This window comes from Macaca thibetana, chromosome 7, assembly GCF_024542745.1.
Source record: "Macaca thibetana thibetana isolate TM-01 chromosome 7, ASM2454274v1, whole genome shotgun sequence".
NCBI classification, from domain to species: Eukaryota; Metazoa; Chordata; class Mammalia; order Primates; family Cercopithecidae; genus Macaca; species Macaca thibetana.
The window spans coordinates 133,381,084-133,404,767 of NC_065584.1; the positions used below are offsets into that span (position 1 = coordinate 133,381,084).

Here is a 23,684-nt window from a genome sequence, read left to right on the forward strand (position 1 = left end):
ATGACATCAGCATTGGCCTGGAAAACGGTACAATTTTGAGGGGTGAAATTAGGGCCTTCAAAGCCAAATATGCAAAATCATTAATAAAGCTACAGACATAAGAAAAGTATAAGGCTTGTTAGGGGAGCAGTAAAGAATCTTATCTGGGTTACAATATAAGGGAATGAGTGTATTCTGAGTGATGTTCAGGAATGTAGAAGGAGATGGCAATCTCTATAGGAATTAAATTTTCCTGTATTGTTTATTTTTTGGAAGAACTAGATGACAAAAGTAAGCTGGTGATAATATGGATAGCTAGGACCTTGAAGATGATGAAAAGATAACACAAGATAGAAAAGCATGACTACTGGGCCAAATGCAAATTAGAATATAGAGCCTGGAAGTAGAATACGGAGCTAAAAAAAACCGGAAGTTCTTTCATTGCTGAAACAAAAATAGGAACAAAATAAATAATTTCCGTGAAGTGGTAGGTATACTGAGCATACTCACATTTAATGAGATGGCAAAATTCGGCTGGGCATAGTGGCTCACGCCTGTAATCCCAGCACTTTGGAAGGCCGAAGTGGGTGGATCACCTGAAGATAGGAGTTCGAGACCAGCCCTGACCAACAAAGAGAAACCCTATCTCTACTAAAACTACAAAATTAGCCAGGCATGGTGGTGCATGCCTGTAATCCCAGCTACTCGGGAGGCTGAGGCAGGAGAATCACTTGAACCCAGGAGGCAGAGGTTGCGGTGAGCCGAGATCATGCCATTGCACTCCAGCCTGGGCAACAAGAGTGAAACTCCACCTCAAAAAAAATTAATAATAATAAGATGGCAAAATTCATATAGCATTAAAGTTGTACTTCAATAACTATGATACCTAATAATGTCCAAAGATTTAAGTTTCCACAGCCACCAGAAGGCCAATCTATATGACTTTTAGTTATGCCATAATTCTACAGCATCCCACTCCTGTTAAATGACCAATTTAGTATCACAATGCAACATACAACATTAAGTAAAGAATTTCAAAGAATTAAACATAACCTGGACATTTTTGAGAATCTGTTTAATTTTATAGTAAGTATAAACCTTCAGATGAAAGCATGGCAAAAAGTGCTACATTGCTGTAGAACAATACGTCTCTGAAAATTCATCTCAAGAAGGAAAAATATAAGTAGCTTCCTTTATCCAGCTGCACTTTAAACCGTTTAAAATAGCAGGTATAATATAGGATGCTGCTAATTGTATTAATTTTGAAGAGTGGTGGGTGTTACCTACTGGTAGTGTAAAAAAATATATTCAGGATTTATTATTTTTAAAAAGGAAGACAGATTCTGTTAAAAAAAAATGACAGCCCCTATGTGGTTACATGTAACAGGCTTGACAAATATTTGCAGTGTTTAATAAACCATGCATTGAAGTGAAAACAGTAAAAAGAAAATATGCAAATAGATATGTGAGTTTAACATTGGTTTTACAATATAAAAAAAGAAATAAATTGTTAGGAATAAAAGAATATAAGGAAAGAGAAGAAAAACTGAAGAGAGATGCTAAGATCAAGGAATAAAAGCCTTGAATGTGAGGGTAAAGAATGGAAGCTTAATTCAAAGATTAGTTGTATAAGATGGTAAAAGTAACAGGTGCACTACCATTCACTGTGAATAGACATACTTGATAATATACCAAGCTGGTCTGGAACTCCTGGGGTCAAGCGCTCCTCCCACCTCAGCCTCCCAAGTGACTGGGCTAACAGGCAAGAAATTCTCACATATAGTCTAGCATAGTGGGCAGATATACATCTATCTCACAATTTCATTCAACAAACATTTATTGCCTGCTTATACTCAAGTAATGTGAAAGGTGTCAGGAATATAAAGACAAAGGAAGGGGGCTGTCACCAAGGAATTCACAGTTAAAGGGAAAGAAACATACACAACCTACAGCAAGGCAGTGTGTTATGCTAAACGTGACAAAAGCATGGGCTATTGTGGGAGCACAAATATTATTTATATGCTCATAGAGCAGGTGGGTAGAGAATTTCATGGGTGGTGGGAAAGAAACAGAATGGACAGGGGAATGTAGGATATGCAAACATGGTGACTGGATAGACACACAAAAATAGTGTGGTTGGCAAAAACAGTCTGTCAATGATATCACAAAGTACTTTAGAATCACCTTCGTAAAAAAACAGTCTTAAACACTACAGTTGATGAGCATTATGCTAAATTAATAACCATTATATTATCAGCTCCTATAGATAAAGATCAATATTAGCAGATTGCCAGAGAGATGATAGTTGATAGTATCATGGGTACAACTATTGTGACAATTGGTTTAGAAATTCCATTTTCTAAAGGAAAATCCCTTCCAATTAAAGGATTCTTTTGTCTCCTGATTCCTAGTAGCACAAAATATACCCATCTAGAGACTGAAGAAATTACATTACATAATATCAGATATCTTTAACCGGCAGTAAAATAAATTACCAAGTACTATGCAGTTGAGCCCGGAAGAAAAAAACCACTTTGGCAGAAATAGGAACTAAAACCTTTTCAAAATGCTTTAGGATTCATCTACATAAATCTTTTCCACCACTAAAAAAGGAAATGTAATACTCAAAAAATTTCCACTCATTCTTTGAGGGTTGTCAACTCACTCCTTCAAATGCTTAAACATAACACTGGCATATGTCAATTGAAAAATGTGCTATCTGGGGGATGTGCTGGAGAGCAAGAGTGTGTGTCTTCTAAATTCTTACCTCAGCACCAAAGTAGTTGAAGATTCCCACTACGCTAACAGGAACCAGCTTGTTCACACAGCGTCCTAGTGCTTTCCTTCCAAGGGCAAACACAAAAGGAATTTCTTGTTCCCGAGCCATGGCTATAACATTATAGAGGGCCTCATCTAGACCACCTGAGAAAATCAACACACACACAGGCTTTTAGTTGTTGCCTACATGAAGCTAATTGCACACCTGACAGCTAAAGCATAAAACATTGCAGCAAAGAATTCTATGAACGCTTGTAGCACTTACGCTGTTACACACATTATCCTATTTGATTTTATACTACATATGGAAGTATATATGTATTTTCTTTCTCCCCTATTAAATTCCAAATTCCCTTAAATCCAGTGTTTTTCTTTCTCCATAGGGATTAGCATAGCAGCAATCAAACTGCAATTCAGCAAATATTTATTATAATGAAATTAATTAAAATTGTTAATGGCTGACTCGCAAATCTTTCAGTTCAAGAAAAGACCTCTCACAATGCAATGAGATCGATTATACATTACTGGTCTCACTGATACTCCTCGCCATGCATATGCCTACTACTTCTACCTGCTTTGTCTACTATGGTCACCTAAAGTTGCCCATCAAAAAGGACAAATAAGGATGCATGATGTAGTTCAAAGTACTTGTGTGCTGGTTTGCATAAGTGCCTCTAAATGAAACTGCTGCTGAGAGACAAATCACCACCATAAAATTTTAAAAGCAGAATATATTTGCAGAAGAAATGCATTCTGGCTAGACCTCCATCTGATCACAACAGAAGGGACAGTTGGTGGGCCAAACTGATATCTTCCACTGGTGTTCATACATGAGGATTTTATTTACAATCCAGTCTCAATTCTACTACTTAATTTCAGGTATTGAAAGACTGCATTTTCTTTTCTCATGCTCCAATAGTCTGCTTTATACCTAAACTCTGATGAGAAAGACATATGGCTTCCACTTTATATTCACTGAATATCCTACAGCTATACTATCAAAACACTTCAAAAGCAAAAAGCGCATACCTTTTGACTGGATTTTTTCACAGTTTGGAGAAATTATAACACACTTGATCTTGTTTAACTTCATATGTTTGGTAACTTCTCTTAGACCCATAACGAGTCGTCTCCTTGCTTTTGCTCTCACAGGATCTTTTTGGTAGATGCGTTCCTGGAAACTGACAAGCTCTTGGAGAAGAAGAGTCACACATTCATCAATCTCTTTACAAAGAACCTGATTACAATACCTGTAAAGAAAACCAAAATGGGTAACTCCATCCTAATTTTTCCCCTATAGTTATAAAACTACATTAAGGAAATATCTCTAGGAGAAAATATATCTGGCAAGAAGTTTTCATGAAAAGTCTTTTAAAGAAGTGTTTAAAACTTCTTAAATTCTTCAGTCAATTACAAAAACAGAAGGGTGATACAGATATTCCTTGTTTCTGCATTTCAAATAGGCAGATTTGATTCCAAAATTTTTTTTAAGTATTCAATAAATGCTTGCTTTTATTATGACACTGGTTTTATTCATCACTTTATCCCCATCACCTAGAGAAAGGCACATACTAAGCACTCAAAAATATCTGATAAATCAACAAATATATTTGTTGTCTTCCACGTTGTATTCTTTTTTTTTTTTTTTAATTATCCTTTTAAGTTCTGGGATACACGTGCAGAATATGCAGGTTTGTTACATAGGTATACACGTGTCATGGTGGTTGGCTGCATCCATCAACCTGTCATCTACATTAGGTATTTCTCCTAATGCTATCCCTCTCCACCCCCCACCCCGACAGGCTCCGGTGTGTGATGTTCCCCTCCCCGTGTCCATGTGTTCTAATTGTTCAACTCCCACTTACGAGTGAAAACATGCAGTGTTTGGTTTTCTGTTCCTGTGTTTGCTGAGAATCATGGTTTCCAGCTTCATCCATGTCCCTGCAAAGAACATGAACTCATCCTTTTTTATGGCTGTATAGTATTCCATGGTGTGTATGTGTCACATTTTCTTTATCCAGTCTATCACTGATGGGCATTTGGGTTGGTTCCAAGTCTTTGCTATTGTGAATAGTGCTGCAATAAACATACGTGTGCATGTGTCTTTATAGTAGAGTGATTTAGAATCCTTTGGGTATAGACCCAGTAATGCGATTGCTGGGTCAAATGGTATTTCTGATTCTAGATCCTTGAGGAATCGACAGTCTTCCACAATGGTTGAACTAATTTACACTCATACCAACTGTGTAAAAGCATTCCTATTTCTCTGCATCCTCTCTAGTGTCTGTTGTTTCCTGACTTTTTAATGACTGCCATTCTAACTGGCATGAGATGGTATCTCATGGTGGTTTTGACTTACATTTCTCTAATGACCAGTGATGATGAGTTTTCATGTTTCTTGGCCGCATAAATGTCTTGTTTTGAGAAGTGTCTGTTCATATCCTTTGCCCACTTTTTGATGGGGTTGTTTTTTCTTGTAAATTTGTTTAAGTTCTTTGTAGATTCTAATATTAGCCCTTTGTCAGATGGATAGATTGCAAAAATTTTCTCCCATTCTGTAGGCTGCCTGTTCACTCTGATGATAGTTTCTTTTGCTGTGCAGAAGCTCTTCAGTTTAACTAGATCCCATTTGTCAATTTTGGCTTTTGTTGCCATTACTTTTGGTGTTTTAGTCATGCAGTCTTTGCCCATGCCTATGTCCTGAATGCTACTGCCTAGGTTTTCTTCCAGGTTTTTTATGGTTTTAGGTTTTATGTTTAAGCCATTACTCCATTTTGAGTTAACTTTTGTATAAGGTGTAAGAAAGGGGTCCCGTTTTAGTTTTCTGCATATGGCTAGCCAGTTTTCCCAACACCATTTATTAAATAGGGAATCCTTTCCCCATTGCTTGTTTTTGTCATGTTTGTCAAAGATCAGATGGTGGTAGATGTCTGGAGTTATTTCTAAGGCCTCTGTTCTGTTCCATTGGTCTATGTATCTGTTTTGGTACCAGTACCATGCTGCTTTGGTTACTGTAGCCTTGTAGTAAAGTTTGAAGTCAGGTAGTGTGATGCCTCCAGCTTTGTTCTTTTTGTTTAGGATTGTCTTGGCGATATAGGCTCTTTTTTGGTTCCATATGAAGTTTAAAGTAGTTTTTTCTAATTCTGTGAAGAAAGTCTATGGTAGCTTGATGGGGGTAGCACTGAATCTATAAATTACTTTGGGCAGTATGGCCATTTTCACAATACTGATTCTTCCTATCCATGAGTATGGAATGTTTTTCCATTTGTTTGTGTCCTCTCATTTCCTTGAGCAGTGGTTTGTAGTTCTCCTTGAAGAGGTCCTTCACATCCCTTGTTAAGTTGGATTCCTAGGTATTTTATTCTCTTAGTAGCAATTGTGAATGGGAGTTCACTCATGATTTGGCTCTCTGTTTGTCTATTATTGGTGTATAGGAATGCCTGTGATTTTTGCACATTGATTTTGTATCCTGAGACTTTGCTGAAGTCGCTTATCAGCTTAAGGAGATTTGGGGCTGAGACGATGGGGTTTTCTAAATATACAATCATGTCATCTGCAAACAGGGACAATTTGACTTCCTCTCTTCCTATTTGAATACGCTTTATTTCTTTCTCTTGCCTGATTGCCCTGGCCAGAACTTCCAACACTATGCTGAATAGGAGTGGTGAGAGAGAGGGCATCCTTGTCTTGTGTTGGTTTTCAAAGGGAATGCTTCCAGCTTTTGCCCATTCAGTATGATATTGGCTGTGGGTTTGTCACAAATAGCTCTTATTATTTTGAGATACATTCCATCAATACCTAGTTTTTTGGGAGTTTTTAGCATGAAGGGCTGTTGAATTTTATCGAGGGGCTTTTCTGCATCTATTGAGATAATCATGTGAGTTTTATCATTGGATCTGTTTATGTGATGGATCATGTTTATTGATTTGCATATGGTGGACCAGCCTTGCATCGAAGGGATGAAGCCGACTTGATCGTGGTGGATAAGCTTTTTGATGTGCTGCTGGATTTGTTTTGCCAGTATTTTATTGAGGATTTTTGCATCGATGTTCATCAGGGATATTGGCCTGAAATTTTCTTTTTTTGTTGTGTGTCTGCCAGGTCTTGGTATCAGGATGAAGCAGGCCTCATAAAATGAGTTAGGGAGGAGTCCCTCTTTTTCTATTGTTTGGAATAGTTTCAGAAGGAATGGTACCAGCTCCTCTTTGTAACTCTGGTAGAATTCAGCTGTGAATCTATCCGGTTCTGGGTTTTTGGCTGGTAGGCTATTAATTACTGCCTCAATTTCAGAACTTGTTATTGCTCTATTCAGGGATTCGACTTCTTCCTGGTTTAGTCTTGGGAGGGTGTATGTGTCCAGGAAATTATCCATTTCTTCTAGATTTTCTAGTTTATTTGCATAGAGGTGTTTATAGTATTCTCTGATGGTAGTTTGTATTTCTATGGGATCAGTGGTGATATCCCCTTTATCATTTTTTATTGTGTCTATTTGATTCTTCTCTCTTTTCTATTATTCTGGCTAGTGGTCTATTTTGTTAATCTTTTCAAAAAACCAGCTCCTAGATTCATTGATTCTTTGAAGGGTTTTTTTGTGTCTCTGTCTCCTTTAGTTCTGCTCTGATCTCAGTTATTTCTTGTCTTCTGCTAGTTTTTCAATTTGTTTGTTCTTGCTTCTCTAGTTCTTTTAATTGTGACGCTAGGGTGTTGATCTGAGATCTTTCCCACTTTCTCCTGTGGGGATTTAGTGCTATAAATTTTCCTCTAAACACTGCTTTAGCTGTGTCCCAGAGATTCTAGTACATTGTGTCTTTGTTCTCATTGGTTTCAAAGAACTTATTTATCTCTGCCTTAATTTCGTTATTTACCCAGTAGTCATTCAGGAACATGTTGTTCAGTTTCCATGTAGTTGTGCAGTTTTGAGTGAGTTTCTTAATCCTGAGTTCTAATTTGACTGCACTTGTTTTGAGAGACTGTTTTTTATGATTTCCATTCTTTTGCATTTGCTGAGGAGGGTTTTACATTCCAATTATGTGGTCAATTTTAGAATAAGTGCAATGTGGTGCTGAGAAGAATGTATAATTTGTGATTTGGGGTGGAGAGTTACGTAGACGTTTAATAGGTCCGCTTGGTCCAGAGCTGAGTTCAAGTCTTAAATATCCTTATTAATTTTCTGTCTTGTTGATCTAATATTGACAGTGGGGTATTAAAGTCTCCCACTATTGGCTGGGTGCAGTGGCTCACGCCTGTAATCCCAGCACTTTGGGAGACCAAGGTGGGTGGATCACCTGAGGTCAGAACATTAAGACCAGCCTGTCCAACATGGCGAAACCCTGTCTCTACTAAAAATACAAAAATTAGCCAGGCGTGGTGGCATGGGCCTGTAGTCCCAGCTATTCAGGAGGCTGAGGCAGGAGAATCGCTTGAACTTGGGAGGTAGAGGTTGCAATGAGCCGAGATAGCGCCACTGCACTCTAGCCTGGGTGACAGAGCAAGACTCCATCTCAAAAAAAAAGTCTCCCACTATTGTTGTGTGGGAGTCTAAGTCTCTTTGTAGGTCTCTAAGGACTTGCTTTATGAATCTGGGTGCTCTTGTATTGGGTGCATATATATTTGGGATAGTTAGCTCATCTTGATGCACTGATCCCTTTACCATTATGTAATGTCCTTCTTTGTCTCTTTTGCTCTTATTGGTTTAAAGTCTGTTTTATCAGAGAGGAGGATTGCAACCCCTGCTTTTTTTTTTGCCTTCCATTTGCTTGGTAAATATTCCTCCATCCTTTTATTTTGAGCCTATGTGTGTCTTTGCATGTGAGATGGGGCTCCTGAATACAGGACACCAATGGCTCTTGACTCTTTATCCAATTTGACAGTCCGTGTCTTTTAATTGGGGCATTTAGCCCATTTACATTTACAGTTAATATTGTTATGTGTGAATCTGATCCTGTCATTATGATGCTAGCTGGTTATTTTGCCCCTTAGTTGATGCAGTTTCTTCATAGTGTCAATGGTCTACAATTTGGTATGTTTTTACAGTGGCTGGTACTGGTTTTTCCTTTCCATATTTAGTGCTTCCTTCAGGAGCTCTTGTAAGGGAGGCCTGGTGGTGACAAAATCTCTCAGCATTTACTTGTCTGTATAGGATTTTATTTCTCCTTTGTTTATGAAGCTCAGTTTGGCTGAATTTGAAATTCTGGGTTGAAAATTCTTTTCTTTTAAGAATGTTGAATATTGGTCCCACTCTGGCTTGTAGGGTTTCTGCAGAGAGATCTGCTGTTAGTCTGCTGGGTTTCCCTTTGTGGGTAACCCGACCTTTCTCTCTGGCTGCCCTTAACATTTTTTCCTTCATTTCAACCTTGGTGAATCTGATGCTTTGTGTCTTGGGTTTATTATTCTCGAGGAGTATCTTTGTGGTGTTCTCTGTATTTCCTGAATTTGAATGTTGGCCTGTCATGCTAGGTTGGGGAAGTTCTGGATAATATCCTGAAGAGTGTTTTCCAACTTGGTTCCATTCTCCTCGTCACTTTCAGGTACACCAATCTAACGTAGGTTTGGCCTTTTCATATATTTCATATTTCTTGGAGGCTTTGTTCGTTCCTTTTCATTCTTTTTTCTCTAATCTTGTCTTTACAATTTATTTCATTAATTTCATCTTCAATCACTGATATCCTTTCTTCCGCTCGATTGATTCAGCTATTGATACTTATGTATGCTTCACGAAGTTCTCGTGCTGTTTTTCAGCTCCATCAGGCAATTTATTATGTTCTCTAAACTAGTTATTCTAGTTAGCAATTCCTCTAACCTTTTTTCAAGGTTCTTAGCTTCCTTGCATTGAAGTAGAACATACTCCTTTAGCTCGGAGGAGTTTGTTATTACCCACCTTCTGAAGCCTACTTCTGTCAATTTGTCAAACTCATTCTTCGTCCAGTTTTGTTCCCTTGCTGGCGAGGAGTTGTGATCCTTTGGAGGAGAAGAGGTGTTCTGGTTTTTGGAATTTTCAGCCTTTTTGCGCTGGTTTCTCCTCATCTTTGTGGATTTATCTACCTTTGGTCTTTGATGTTGGTGACCTTCAGTGGGGTTTTTGTGTGGACATCCTTTTTGTTGATGTTGATGCTATTCCTTTCTGTTTGTTAGTTTTCCTTCTAACAGTCAGGCCCCTCTGCTGCAGGTCTGCTGGAGTTTGCTGGAGTTCCACTCCAGACCCTTTTTGCCTGGGTATCACCAGCAGAGGCTACAGAACAGCAAAGATTGCTGCCAGTTCCTTCCTCTGGAAGCTTCGTCCCAGAAGGGCACCCACCAGATGCCAGCCGGAGCTCTCCTGTTATGAGGTTTCTGTCAACCCCTGCTGGGAGGTGTTTCCCATTCAGAGGCTCGGGGGTCAGGGACCCACTTGAGGAGGCAGTCTGTCCCTTAGCAGAGCTCAAGTGCTGTGCTGGGAGATCCGCTGCTCCTTTCAGAGCCAGCAGACAGGAACACTTAAGTCTGCTGAAGCTGCGTCCACAGCTGCCCCTTCCCCCAGGTGCTCTGATCCAGGCAGATGGGAGTTTTATCTGTAAGCCCGTGACTGGGGCTGCTGCCTTTCTTTCAGAGATGCCATGCCCAGAGAGGAGGGATCTAGAGAGGCAGTCTGGCTACAGCGGCTTTGCCAAGCTTGATTCGGATAGATTTTATGTAAAGGATAAGTTAACCTAAGGACTATCAGAATTACTAATTATTAAATTCCTAAGGATATAAACCAAATGACAGCTGCTATTAGATAAAAACAAATGATTTTGGTAAAGAGTTACTAAAGATGCTTCTAGTAGGAAAGATACACGATTTCTAACTGAATGTCCTATTACCAACAATTCCTCCTCTGGGCTCGGATAGATTTCCGGGCATTGGCTTTCTCACTCATAAAAATAAGGAGCTAGGTAAAATGGCCTCAAGGGTCCCTAGAGCTCCGAAAATTTATGGCTATGGAGGATGAACTCAATAATTAAACTGAAGCCAAAACCAAAGAGGTCATGAGGTAAAAATCACATGCCTCTACATCAGACAAAGCAAATGAATAGGGCTCTCTGTGAAATTATGTGACTATAACATGAGAAACAGAAAGTCAGAAGTGTGAGGCCACTAAAGTACCTAATTTCTGGGATAAAGAAATTATCTAAGTATATACTTCTCCTGTATGCTCTTTCCATCTTTTCTAGTAATCGTCCCTCATGTCTACCATAAGCAGGTACTTAATAAGGAGAATTGGTGTTTCTTACCTATGAATAACCAAAGCAAGCAAATTTCTACTTTTAAATTATATTATATAGTGGGAAAATCTGTGCCTGTTCTTCTTTAGTGCAAAACAATTTGCAGTGGAATTTTTTGTATTTCTGTGAAAAATAGTTAAATAAGTACAAGTATGACACTACTTCAGAAGAATATATATAAATGGAGAGACTGAGGAACATTTAACTGTCAAAGTATGCCAAATTCAAGAATGCAATCAGACTAGAACATCCCAAAATGCAATTTTCTTCATTCTTTTTTTCCTTTTTTCCTTCAAGCTGTTCATTTCATACATAACATTTTATCCCCCAAGTGTTTCATTTGCTCCACATCTGTGATTTGACATTTAATTAGCTTTCCAAAGCTAGGCAAGAAGTATTTGCTCAAAAACAATGGTATAAGGAAACGGAACAGAATAAACCAAAGTAATCTGGACTCAGATTATACTTTTACCCTGGGATTCTTTCATATGTCATTTCTAAAGGTAAAATTAATTCATCAACATAAATGTTAAAATCTTAAAAATCCTTCACAGCAATAACTGTTAAAGCTATCCACAGATGGGGTATCATATTCCGTGATCCCCCAGTTATCTCAATTTAAGAACTTAGAAATACTTGCACAAATAGTTTTATGTAATAGGTTCATTTCATATAACAGGGTCTTAGAAACCTATTATTAATTGATTAGAGTGATCTTTTGAAGGGACAATAATATAAACAAAAAAGCAAAAGCAGTTGTAGGAGGAAAACTGATAGTACAACATTTAATATATAAGATGTTAAGAGTCTAGATTTCTAGAATAGAAATACTATCTGATATAAAGAGAATATACTTACTGTCAAATCACTCTCACGTGAATACTAACAGCAGACAGAGGCAATGCTTTAAATAAATAAACTCAGCTGTTAAACAAAATCCGAAAGGAGTTAAAGATCTCTAGTGTTTTGTCTGCTCGACTCACTGAGTAACAATGACAATACTAAATTCACAACTACAATCAAGATCCTTAAACTATTCAACCTCAATAATGAGTATAAAACTTACTCTCTAAATCTTTTGCTGTGGATTTTGGTTATTGTTGAAGATGCCATTGGACTGCCTATTCCAGAACTAGCTGGAGAGCCTTGTGACACAGGTGTCATACAGTACGGAGAGTTCTGACTTGCTGGAGAGAGTGAAGTATCACTGGGCATGCTCAGTCCAGTATCTGTGGAGATGTGGAGTGAAGGGAAAAAATTTAGAAACTTCAAATGCTGAAAAGCTCTACGTTGATCAATGTAATTTAGAATGGCCGTTGTCTTTTGGGTCATTTCCAAATTTTCCAGAAGCTAATAAAGTGGGCATTTTTCGTATCATAAATAAACATGTTCCATACACTAAAAAAATTAAATTCTCCTATTGTCTGTTGAAGTATACTCTTAGCCAGGTGAGGTGGTGCATGCCTGTGGTCCCAGCTACTCGGGAGGGTGAGGTGAGAAAATCGCTTGAATCTGGAAGTTTCAGGTCAGCCTGAGAAACACTGTGAGACTTCCATCTCTTTAAAAAAAAAAATTCCTTCTCTCTCAAAAGTTAAGCATAGCCCAGAAGTCTCCACAGGGGCGAGGAAGAATATACATTATCTAAAACATGTATTCCTAGAGAATTTACATTAAAAAGCAAAAATCTGCACCTCTTAGGCCAGGCCTAGTGGCTCATGACTGTAATCCCAGCACTCTGGGAGGCCAAGGCAGAAGATTACTTGAGGTCCAGGGTTCAAGACCAGTCTGGCCAACATGGTGAAACCCCGTCTCTACTAAAAATGCAAATAAATTAGCTGGGCATGGTGGCACATGCCTGTAGTCCCAGCTACTCGGGAGGCTAAGGCAGAAGAATAGCTTGAACCCGGGAGGTGGAGGTTGCAGTGAGCCAAGATCGCACCACTGCACTCCAGCCTAGGCAACAACAGAGATTCTATCACAGGTACACACACACAAAAATCTATACCTCTTTCCAGATCACATTACTCACTTCCTCATTTCTAGTTTTCCATCTATTTCTTAGAAATCTTTTTTTTTTTTTAAACAATCTAAAACTTTCCATTATTGCTGGCAATGACAAATTCTACCTCACCCTCTCCACACCACTCCTGATTCTCCAGGAACCACCCCGGTTTCTCTCTTATTTGGTCTTTGCTTCTGTGTTCAAGAAGCCACATTATTAAATGCCATTTCTTGACTCTACTGTCTCCTTCGTTTAGTTACTGCTTCTTTCCCAAACAGCCAAACTCAGGAAATTAGCTCGTATTTGTATATCTAGTCCATTAATTAGCAAAGTTACACATGTTTTTTTTTTTTTCTTTCTTTCTTTTTGATACAGGGTCTCACTTTGTCATCCAGGCTGGAGTGCAGTGGCATGATCTCCACTTATTGCAGTCTCGACCTCCTGGGCTCAACCAATCCTCCCACTTTAGTGCCCCAAGTAGCTTGGACTGTAAGCGTAAGTCAACACGCCCAGCTAATTCTTCTATTTTTTTTTGTAGAGACAGGGTTTTGCCTTGTTGCCCAGGCTGGTCTCGAACTCCTGAGCTCAAGAGATCTGCCCATCTTGGCTTCCCAAAGTGTTAGGATTATAGGCGTGAGCCACTGCGCCCAGTCCACATGTATCTTCTTACCTTCCTACTAGGCTGTAAGTTCTTCAACAGCAGGACCTGTCTACTATATATATATCTTTATTACATTCCCCAACGTCCTCTTGCTACTCTAGTTACTAAAATACATGGGGTAAGCATTCAGTAAACATTTGCTGAATGAATGGATGGATGATTACACCTAAAAACAGGGAATCATTAAACTGAGAATAAAAGCGAACCCTAAACAAACTTCTCTGGTGAACAATCCTTAGAAATCAACTCATTTTTCTAAAAACAATGAAACATTGTTGCTTAATCTACATGTAAAGCAGATTTAAATGTGTTGCAAAAACTTGGGCAATAAAGATATACTAGCAGAAAAATCTTTCTTCTGTGGTGGTATAAATATTAGAAGAAATCTGTGGTTTTGCTAAGTTACCAATTGGAATCATGTGTTGCTACTTAATGTATGACACTGAATCTTACTGACCAACTAGATTCTGCTTTGCAATTGCATTCATTGTGGCATTGTGGCATATGTATTAATCCCACAAAAGCAAGAAAATCAACAAAAATGACTCGATGAAAAATAGCCCCACAAAGAAAGATAGCCAACAGTGTTCTGGACGTAAAAGAAAACAAAATGAAAATACTTGTGACAATTCCAGAGATCTCATGCATTCGTGAGATCTTAATTTTGAGGGTTCACTACAAATTCAGGATTTAAGCCTCAAAAATGTCATAGGCCTACTATATAACATCTGTCCCCTTCTCTTTAACCATCTCCCTACAAAAGCATCTTTAAAAGAAACCACTCTAAAAAATAAAGAGATTTATGTAAAATATGGAGCACATCTTTCAATCAGGAGCATAACTAGTGATAGCTTACGTATCTATTAAAATATTTCAGACCATTCCATGAGAAGAGGAGAAAGGGGGACCTCCTTACCTTCCTGGGAAACAATCTCCTGTGGCAAATCATCAATAAAATCTAAGTGCATTTCTGTTGATTCCTCAGATCCCAAAAGATTATGGTCCACAGTTAAGCGCCCCTTCTTTTCCTCTCTTTCTTTTAAAATAACCTAAAAGTTATACCAGTCTTTAATTACTGATAACTCTTCAACTATGTACAAATGATGACAATATACATTAAACACAGGTATAGTAGTTCACTTAAACATGAACATGAGAAGTTTGGCTAACTGGCAAAAAGGCAAATGTAATTTCAGACACTGTAAGTTGAAGGAAGTACTGCATACAAAATAAAGAAAAGCAATTATATTATAGAATATACAGCTATCAAACCATACCCATCTGATTCTTTAAATCCTGGGTGACGAACTAGTTTCCAAAAAAAAAAATTAAATTAAATTTAAATGGGTAAATTAAAAAGTTTAGAACCCAGGTCATACAGTTACACTTGATTGACATTCTACAGTTTTCAATTATCTGGAACCAAATTATCTCATTTTGAACCTCTTAACAATGGTGAGTTAAATAAAATATGATGCCCAATTTATAGATGAGAAGGATGAGAGTAAAATGGTTGCCTAAAATGACATATAGCACTGAAGTTAGTACTGAAATCCAGGGCTTCTGATTCCTGGAGTCTAATGTTTTGGGATACTAAATATTCAACTTTTTTTTAACTTTATAGAAATAATTCATTTTCCAGGGTCCCGTTCTACACAGAAAGACAGTCATGATACTGATGATATCCTGAGCTTCTAATTAACACATTATCGTCAAGATTCATGTGTATGAATACTTCTCACAACAATCTGTTAGCTAAGACACCACAACCTACTTTTACAAAAGAGATTAAAATCCTTATTCATCTTATAAAATAAATATCCCATCAGATTTTGGTTTACCTTTTTAAGTGCTGTGGGTCGTTTTAGTTTTGCTATTTCCTTCTCTTTTCCTTTTTTTGCTTTAGAAGAAGCAATGTCCACAGAATTAAAGGATGTCAAACAGGGCTGACTTTTGGTTAAAGGTTTTCTATTAGTAGAGTCTTTAGTGTGAAAAGAAGCTGCAGTAACCACTAAAAACAAAGAGGAACATTAGTTTCACCATTAGGGCCAATCCCGCATACTTTCAAAATTTCCAATGGTAACTACAAAAACAAGAACATCCTCCTCCCATGGAAAAAACGACATCATAACAGTAGGAGCACTACACATGGCTAGGCAGTGTCCCTCAGATACAGCTTTTACCTATCCTTTAGAGACTAAGCCAATGCAATTAACCAATTTAGAGGTCCACTAGAGGGATAAATAATTAGTTCTACTCTACTGTACAACCCTCAAACATGGCAATTCCTTGCAACTGGTCTTCAGTCAGAACCATTCTACCTTTGAAACTTCACAATGCTGCACTCGTTCTTATTCCTACTGAATCTGGTATTTGTCCTTCTGTAAGATATCTTATCTATCACTTCTCTCCTTATTTCAGTTGGTCAGTAAAGAATGATGATTTTACCCACTCAGCTGTACTCAGTCCCATTCAGTAATTATTTTTATTTATTTATTTATTTTTTGAGACGGAGTCTCACTCTGTCGCCCAGGCTGGAGTGCAGTGGCACGATCTCGGCTCACTGAAATCTCTGCCTCCTGGGTTCAAGCAATTCTCCTGCCTCAGCCTCCCGAGTAGCTGCGACTACAGGCACATACCACCACGCCCAGCTAATTTTCGTATTTTTAGTAGAGACAGGGTTTCACCATGTTGGCCAGGATAGTCTCAATCTCTTGACCTTGTGATCCACCTGCACCAGCCTCCCAAAGTGCTGGGATTACAGGCGTGAGCCGCTGTACCTGGCCTCAGTAATTCTTTTATGTCTGGCTGATACCCTCAGTTTACACTGGCTTCTTCCAATCCTTTACTATTCCTAAATCCCCAAACTCAATCCTCTCACTCTAGCAGAGCTTTCCTGCCACTTCCCTGAGAAGATGCTATCCAATACAAACTTACAAACCACCTGAAAGGGGGTGGCAGACATCCTTACTTGTGTCCAACGCTCACTGACTGTCTCTATTCTTAATATTCTATCTCATTTTCTCCAGGATCTAACTCTATTCCTATACCCTTGCATCTTTCAAGTTCCTCCCCGACCCCTGACTTTTTTCTTGATCCCCTAATAAGATGCTAAAATCTTCTATCTAAAACTTAGAAAGGGTTTTTTAAAAAGACAAACCAACTAAACCCTTCCCTTGACTGACTTCCCCTCAAGCTAAGGTGCCATCATTCCCCTTTCCTTCCCTATTAAACTTCTAAACAGTTTTTCTCTCATTATCACTTTTCAAATTATTACAATTTGACCTCTGCCCAACCCATTCTCCTGAAACTTATTGTCAAGGTCACATACAATCTTGCAATTGCCAAATATAATTCTCTGACTCTTCACTCTACTCTAGTTTTCTTCAGCATTTGGTACCAAGGACTACATCCTTTTCCTCAAAATTCTATCCTTGCCGTCTGTAACATTACACTCCTTTATCTTTCTTATTCTTTCTCAAATCTATGTTTCTTGTTCTTCTTCCTCTCATCCTTTAAATGTGAGCATTCCACAAGGCTTTGTCTGTGAACATCTTTTTCCTAATTTTTCTTTCCCCCAACAATCTGATTTCCACAGCTTCAACAATCATCTGTATTTGAAACTCACTGACTTGTAACCTAAACTATACATTCATAACTATATGCTAAATAGGAACCACCAGAATCTCCCGTGCTAGCATTTAAAATACAACAGGCAGCATCTGCTCTTCCCAACAAAATTCTTCCATAATCCCTATCTTGTGTAGTAACATCGCAGCCCTTATCACCACCACAGTCATCCAAGACAGAGAGTTTGGAGTCATCATTGACCTGTTTCCAGATCCATCATATCCCTATAATCCTTCTTCATCATGATCAGTTTCATCCTTTTCTTGAACATGTGTACATATGGGTATAAATATATTAAAAAAGATATATATAAAACAATATATAGTTATATAATTTCTAATAATTATATATTAACATTTAGCAACTGCTAAATATGTTTATATATGTATATTAACAGTATGTGTATATACAAACATATATTTAGCAGTATATACTGTATATATGTATATTACATATATAGTGTATTGTATATAGTATATATGCCATATATAATATAACATATACAGTATACTGCACATATAACACATATACATTATATACCATATATGTATATAATATATACGGTACATACACTGTATATATGCATATAATATATACGGTATATATACTGTATATATGTACATATATAAACAAATACATTAACAGTTACTAAATAAATGGAAGTTGTAATAAGCCATCTGACGTATCACAGGTTAACAATCTCGTCTCCATAATAATATTAAACATTTATTGAGTGATTATAACCCGGATACTCTAAGTACTTTACATATATCATCTCATCTAATTCTCAAGACAATCCTGAAGCAGGTCCTCTCACATTAATGTGAGGAAACTGAAGCACAGGAAGGTTAAGTAACTTGCCAGTGAAACACATGGAAGAACAGGATTCAAACAAAGGCAACTGGATTCCAGAGCCCCTGCTTTTAGCTACTAGGCCACACCCCTCCAGCACATTGCTAACTCAGTTTTATTCCCTACTTTTCCTCTTCAGTGAGAGATTACTGCCACTCTCCCCAGCTCAACATGCAAGTCTAAAGCTTTATACACATTCAGTACTATTTGTAATAATAGTTACTCAAAGCAAAGGTTGACAGTGGACTGGTAACTAGATAGGTTTAAACATTTTGCACACAGGTTAAAATTATACATTGTAATTTATCTTTCTAATAAGTAATAGTCCCTTCACATAGGATCAGAAGAAACACAAAATTCAATTTTGCCTCTCAGCATCGGTGCTGGTACTGTACATTGGTACCTTTCCTGTTCCTTTGTTCTATTCCTCACCCTCTAAAAAGACAATGAAAAGAAATGAGGGAACATGGAAAAGCTGAGCTCTAAATCTGACAAGGTTTGTTAAAATAGAAATTACTGTTTCAGTAGAAAGCCAGATCATTTTCCCATATACACACACACAATCTGATAAAAACCCTTGTTTGCAAGTGAGTTTTAAACTGGATAACGTAAGAAAGCCAGATTACTTGTGATTTTTTAAATTTCAATTTTGAAAAAGAAAAAAATTTGGGTAAGTCAAAATGCATACCAACTGACATTTATGCAGAGATCTAAAGAACCTGAGGGAAGCAAACTATGCTGATACCTGGGGAAAGAGCGTCCGAGGTAAAGGCAATAGCAAGCCCACAGATACTGAGCTAGGATCAGGCTGGGTGTGTCTGAGGACTGCTAACATGGCTAGAGCAGAGTGTGTTAGGACAAAATGGTGACAAAGGCAAAAAGGTAATAGGGTCAGCTAAAATATGGCTTTAGTTAGGAGCCTGGCTTCATGCCAAGTGAAATGAAACACTATTAGAGGATTCTGAGCAGTGAAGTGATATAATCCTGCTTACATTTTAAAAAGGTCACTTCTTTTAACACAGACTAGAGGTTGGGGGGAGGGAAAAACAGGTAGTAGTAAGGAGGCTACTCAGTATAGTATTATACAATAATGGGGGCTACTGTGGTGGCAGGAAATCTGGTGAGTAGTTAGAGTATGGATATGTTTTGCAGGCAGGACAGACAGGATATGTTAAAGGACTAGGTGTGGAAAGAAAAGGAGCATGGAGAATTTCAAGGTTTGTGGTTTAAGCTGACTTACTTAAAATACACACACACAAACACACATACATATATATACACACACACACACACATACATATATACATACATATATAAAACTTTTAAAATTTCAATTAACAACATCTAACATATATTACCAGAGACAAACAGCAAATTGCTCAGACTAATGACATCACCTGTATATGACAGAGGTCTGGTGTTAGTAATTTGCCGTGCTTTCATTGCTTGCTGTTGTTTTTCCAGAGCGGCTAACATGTCCCCCAAATCTAGCTGCACAGGTGTTTTATTCTTTTTTCCAGCTGCTTTTGATAAAGCTTCCTACAAAATAAATATAAAAAATTAATGTTTTTGTTACAGTATCAAAGTGTGGCATTTTAAGATGACTATATTTATCACTCCTTCTATTTATTCCATCAAACCTAGCAAGTAAAGTATCACATTTGTTCATAAAAAGGAATATGTACCTGTAATTTTTTTTGCTCCATACTTATTTCTGAATATTCTTGAGCTGTGGCAAGGGCTGCTGCTAAAGCTTTCTTCTTCTGACTTTTTGCACGTTTCGGAACTGAGGTGGTAATGGGAATTGGAGTCTGAACTATATTGATTGGTGAGTTTTCAGGTAAATCATCCAACTATGATAACCAGAAAAAAACATTTGTTAGTGACCCCATAAAAGTCAATCATAAGGAAAAAGGATCCAGAATGTGGGATGTTCTGCAGTATAACTGGACTAGACTCTTCAAATAATTCAATGTCATTAAAGAAAAAAAAAGAAAGAATTCAATGTCATAAAGAACAGGATTTGACAGTGGGACCATTTCAGACTGGGAAATAATAAAGGGACAAAACAGCTTAATGCAGAGGGTGATGGTTGCCTGGATCCTTGAATGAAATAAAACAAAATATCTCCAAAGTAAAATTTTGAAACAATTGGGAAAATTTCAGTACAGACTGTATGTTGCATGATGATGTCATTTAATTAATGGTACTTTAGTAACAGAACTGTGGATTTCATACGGAATTATCTTTGTGCAGGCTATGCTGGAAAGAAATATTAAAGATACGTACTAAACACCATCTCCTGCACACTCTGCTGCTCCATGTGCCTTTACACTTATCTTTAATATCTCCCTTCAACATAGCCATTGTTCAAAAGATGTTATATTTTGCTTTTCTTTTTCAAGAGTCACTTACAACTTTAGAAGAAAGTTTTTGTTGAATATTCTCATCCTTAGCATTTCCATTCTCATTTAGTTCTTGAAACCCATCTTCATCCTGAAATATTTCACATTTTAAGTAAAAAGAGTTCAAGGCAAACTCCTAAAAAAAACTTCTTCTAATGCTTAGAAGTACTGAAAAATGAGGAAGTTATTTCTTGTATTCTACTACTGAATTATTCAAAGTCAGTCTTAAAGAGGAAATGTCATTTCTCACATGCTAAAACATAAACAATTTAATTATTCAAGGATGGCGGCATATCCACACATCTCCATTTTTTGGATTTCTGCACCTACTATTTCATTTTTATTAATAGTTCTACCTTCAGATGGGTGGGTAATTGAAAAGAAATTCAAACTGGATTTTATCACATTCAGATAATTTGAAAAAGTGTTTAATAGACAGCTTCATGTAAACTTTATTAATATATTCCTTGTTCTGCATTACTCCACATGATTGTCAATAAGGTTTTAAAAATTTTCCATTGAAATTAAGTTCTTAATATCTTCCTTTATCCTGAAAATTATATCTAGTATCTTTAAATATAAGTATAGAACCAATAGTACAGTTGAATACATGTACTACTATTGCCAGATCTGGATATATTGAAACTATTCTTGATAGAGTAATTGAGATACTCTCAAGTCCTTTGACTCAATTACTAAACTTATCTAACATATTATTGTTTTTTTTTTTGTTTGTTTTTGTTTTTGAGACGGAGTTTTGCTATTGTTGCCCAGGCTGGAGAGCAATGGCACAATCTCAGCTCACTGCCACCTCTGCCTCCTGGCTTCAAGTGATTCTCCTGCCTCAGCCTCCCAAGTAGCTGGAATTACAGGCACCTGCCACCATGTCCAGTTAACTTTTTGTATTTTTAGTAGAGATGGGGTTTCACCACGTTGGCCAGGTCTCAAACTCCTGACCTCAAGTGATCTGCCCCACCTTCGGCCTCCCAAAGCGCTGGGATTACAGGCATTAGCCATCACACCCGGCATATTATTCATTTCTATCCTCTGACCTCAAGTAAGTTTTCCAGTTTAATCTCCATCTATTAACTCATTTAATAGAATTTATGATCCAACCAAAATGAGCTACTCAAATGAGTTTCCAGAGATATGTGGTGAAAAACATCTTGACACATACAAATTCTACTTGTTCTTTAAATTCATTTCAAATGTTACCTACCCTGCCACAAACCCAAAGTGACCTGTCTCTGCGCTCAACTCTAACCACACTCAACTAAGTATTAGGTGTGTATATGCCTACGTTCTCCTACTACACAGCAACGCTCCCGAAGATAGCAGGTCTGTTCACCTTTATGTATCATTCAGAGCACCTTACTGCACACATATAGACCACCAATAAGAATCTGTTCGATGAATAACAGTGCAATTAGGAACTGTCTATCAGAGAAAGTAAAACATCTTTCCTCCTCCTCTAAAACTCTCCTGGCTGACAGCACAACTTAACTAGATTGAACTACTCAAATCTGAAAAGCCTTTCAAATGAATTGAGTAACAACAAAAATTAAGTGAAAAAACTCCATACTAAATAAAGTCCACATGAAATCAAGTTCTACCTCTACACATTACCTCAATGTGGTAAACACACAGGACAAAAATTTATAAAAATAAACATCAGTAAAATTAATGTTAAATATATATAACCAAGACAAAAATGAGTTAATACTTCTGAGTAATTTATAATTTAATACTAGAATCACATGTTAAGACATAAGTATTCATAATGTTCACAATGTAACACATTAATTTCTAATGGGAACATTTCCTATAACAGCTTACAAATAGAGTTTGAAAAAAATACCTCAAAATATAAAGATTCAGAATTAGGATCGCTTCTATGGGATTGACTAGAGCTTAAATGCTTATTATCTGGTCTCTTTTGCAAATTCTGTCTTCTTTCTGAGGAAGTACTGTGTCCTCGGCATCTGAATCCAACCTAAGTAAACCCCAGAGGGGGAAAAAAAAATCTAATTATTTTTAAATAAATGTTTCACTCAAGTATATAACATACTGGCAGAAAAGTACGCACAAGTGTACAATTCAATAAATTTTCACGAAGTGCATCACTTATTTTAAAGATCAAGTTTCTGACAAATAAGTACTTATAAGTAAAATAGAAAAATGAGATGATTAGTGCACATTACTTTTTTCCCCTCGACATGAATATTTATTAGCAGCTTTATTCACAAAATTGAAAACAGGAAACAAACCAGATGTTCTACAGTGGGTGAACAGTTAAACTAACTGCGGCAGATCCAGATCATAGTATAGAAGTCTGTATCAACCACAAAAAGGAATAAACTACAGTACTGATAAACTCAACAACCAGAGAACCATGGAAGTGAAAAAGGCCAATCCCAAAGACTGTACAAAGGCATACAAAATTATTGAAACAGCAGAATTAGAAAGGGAGAACAGGTCAGTGAACTCTAGGGCATAAGGAGCAGTTGGTGTGGCTATGAAAGCCAACAGGAGGGTCCTTGTGATGATGAATCTGTTCTGTGTCTTGACTGTATCAAGGCCAATATCTGGGTGTGATATTGCACTTTAGTTTTGCAAGATATTACCACTGGGGGGGAACTGCATATTACTTACTTTTTTTTTTTTTTTTTTAGAGACGTGATCTTGCTCTGTTGCCCAGGCTGGAGTGCAGTGGCTTGATCATAGCTCACTACAGCCTGAACACCTAGGCTCAAGTGATTCTCTTGCCTCAGCCTCCCAAGCAACTGGGACTACAAACACATGCCACTATACCTAGCTAATTGTTTTATCTGTAGTTTTGTAGAGACAGGGGTCTCACTATGTTCCCAGGCTGGTCTTGAACTGCTGACTTCAAGCAATCTTCCCACCTTGGCCTCTCAAAGTACTGAGATTAAGGCATGAGTCACATGCCTGGCCTTTCATATTACTTTTTAAGTTAGGATCTTACTCTGTCACCCAGGCAGGAGTGCAGTAGTGCCAACAAGGCTCACTGCAGCCTCAACCTCCTGGACACAAGTGATTCTTTCACCTCAGCCTCCCAAATACCTAGGACCACAGGTGTGCACCACCACACCCAGCTAATTTTTTTATTTTCTGTA

The 23,684-nt window shown here is 37.5% G+C and overlaps 1 protein-coding gene across 1 annotated transcript in view; it reads right to left on the reverse strand.

The window, feature by feature from the left end:
- Positions 1-23,684, reverse strand: part of SECISBP2L (SECIS binding protein 2 like) — a 58,407-nt gene that overhangs the window by 8,421 nt on the left and 26,302 nt on the right. Inside the window, exons 8-16 of the mRNA XM_050797142.1 lie at positions 22,406-22,540; positions 20,558-20,638; positions 19,828-19,995; positions 19,540-19,681; positions 15,502-15,671; positions 14,577-14,709; positions 12,064-12,226; positions 3,787-4,007; positions 2,747-2,901 (exon numbers count right to left, since the gene is read on the reverse strand). Coding sequence (XP_050653099.1) covers positions 2,747-2,901; positions 3,787-4,007; positions 12,064-12,226; positions 14,577-14,709; positions 15,502-15,671; positions 19,540-19,681; positions 19,828-19,995; positions 20,558-20,638; positions 22,406-22,540 — 1,368 coding nt within the window. The remainder of the gene's footprint in view (positions 1-2,746; positions 2,902-3,786; positions 4,008-12,063; positions 12,227-14,576; positions 14,710-15,501; positions 15,672-19,539; positions 19,682-19,827; positions 19,996-20,557; positions 20,639-22,405; positions 22,541-23,684) is intronic.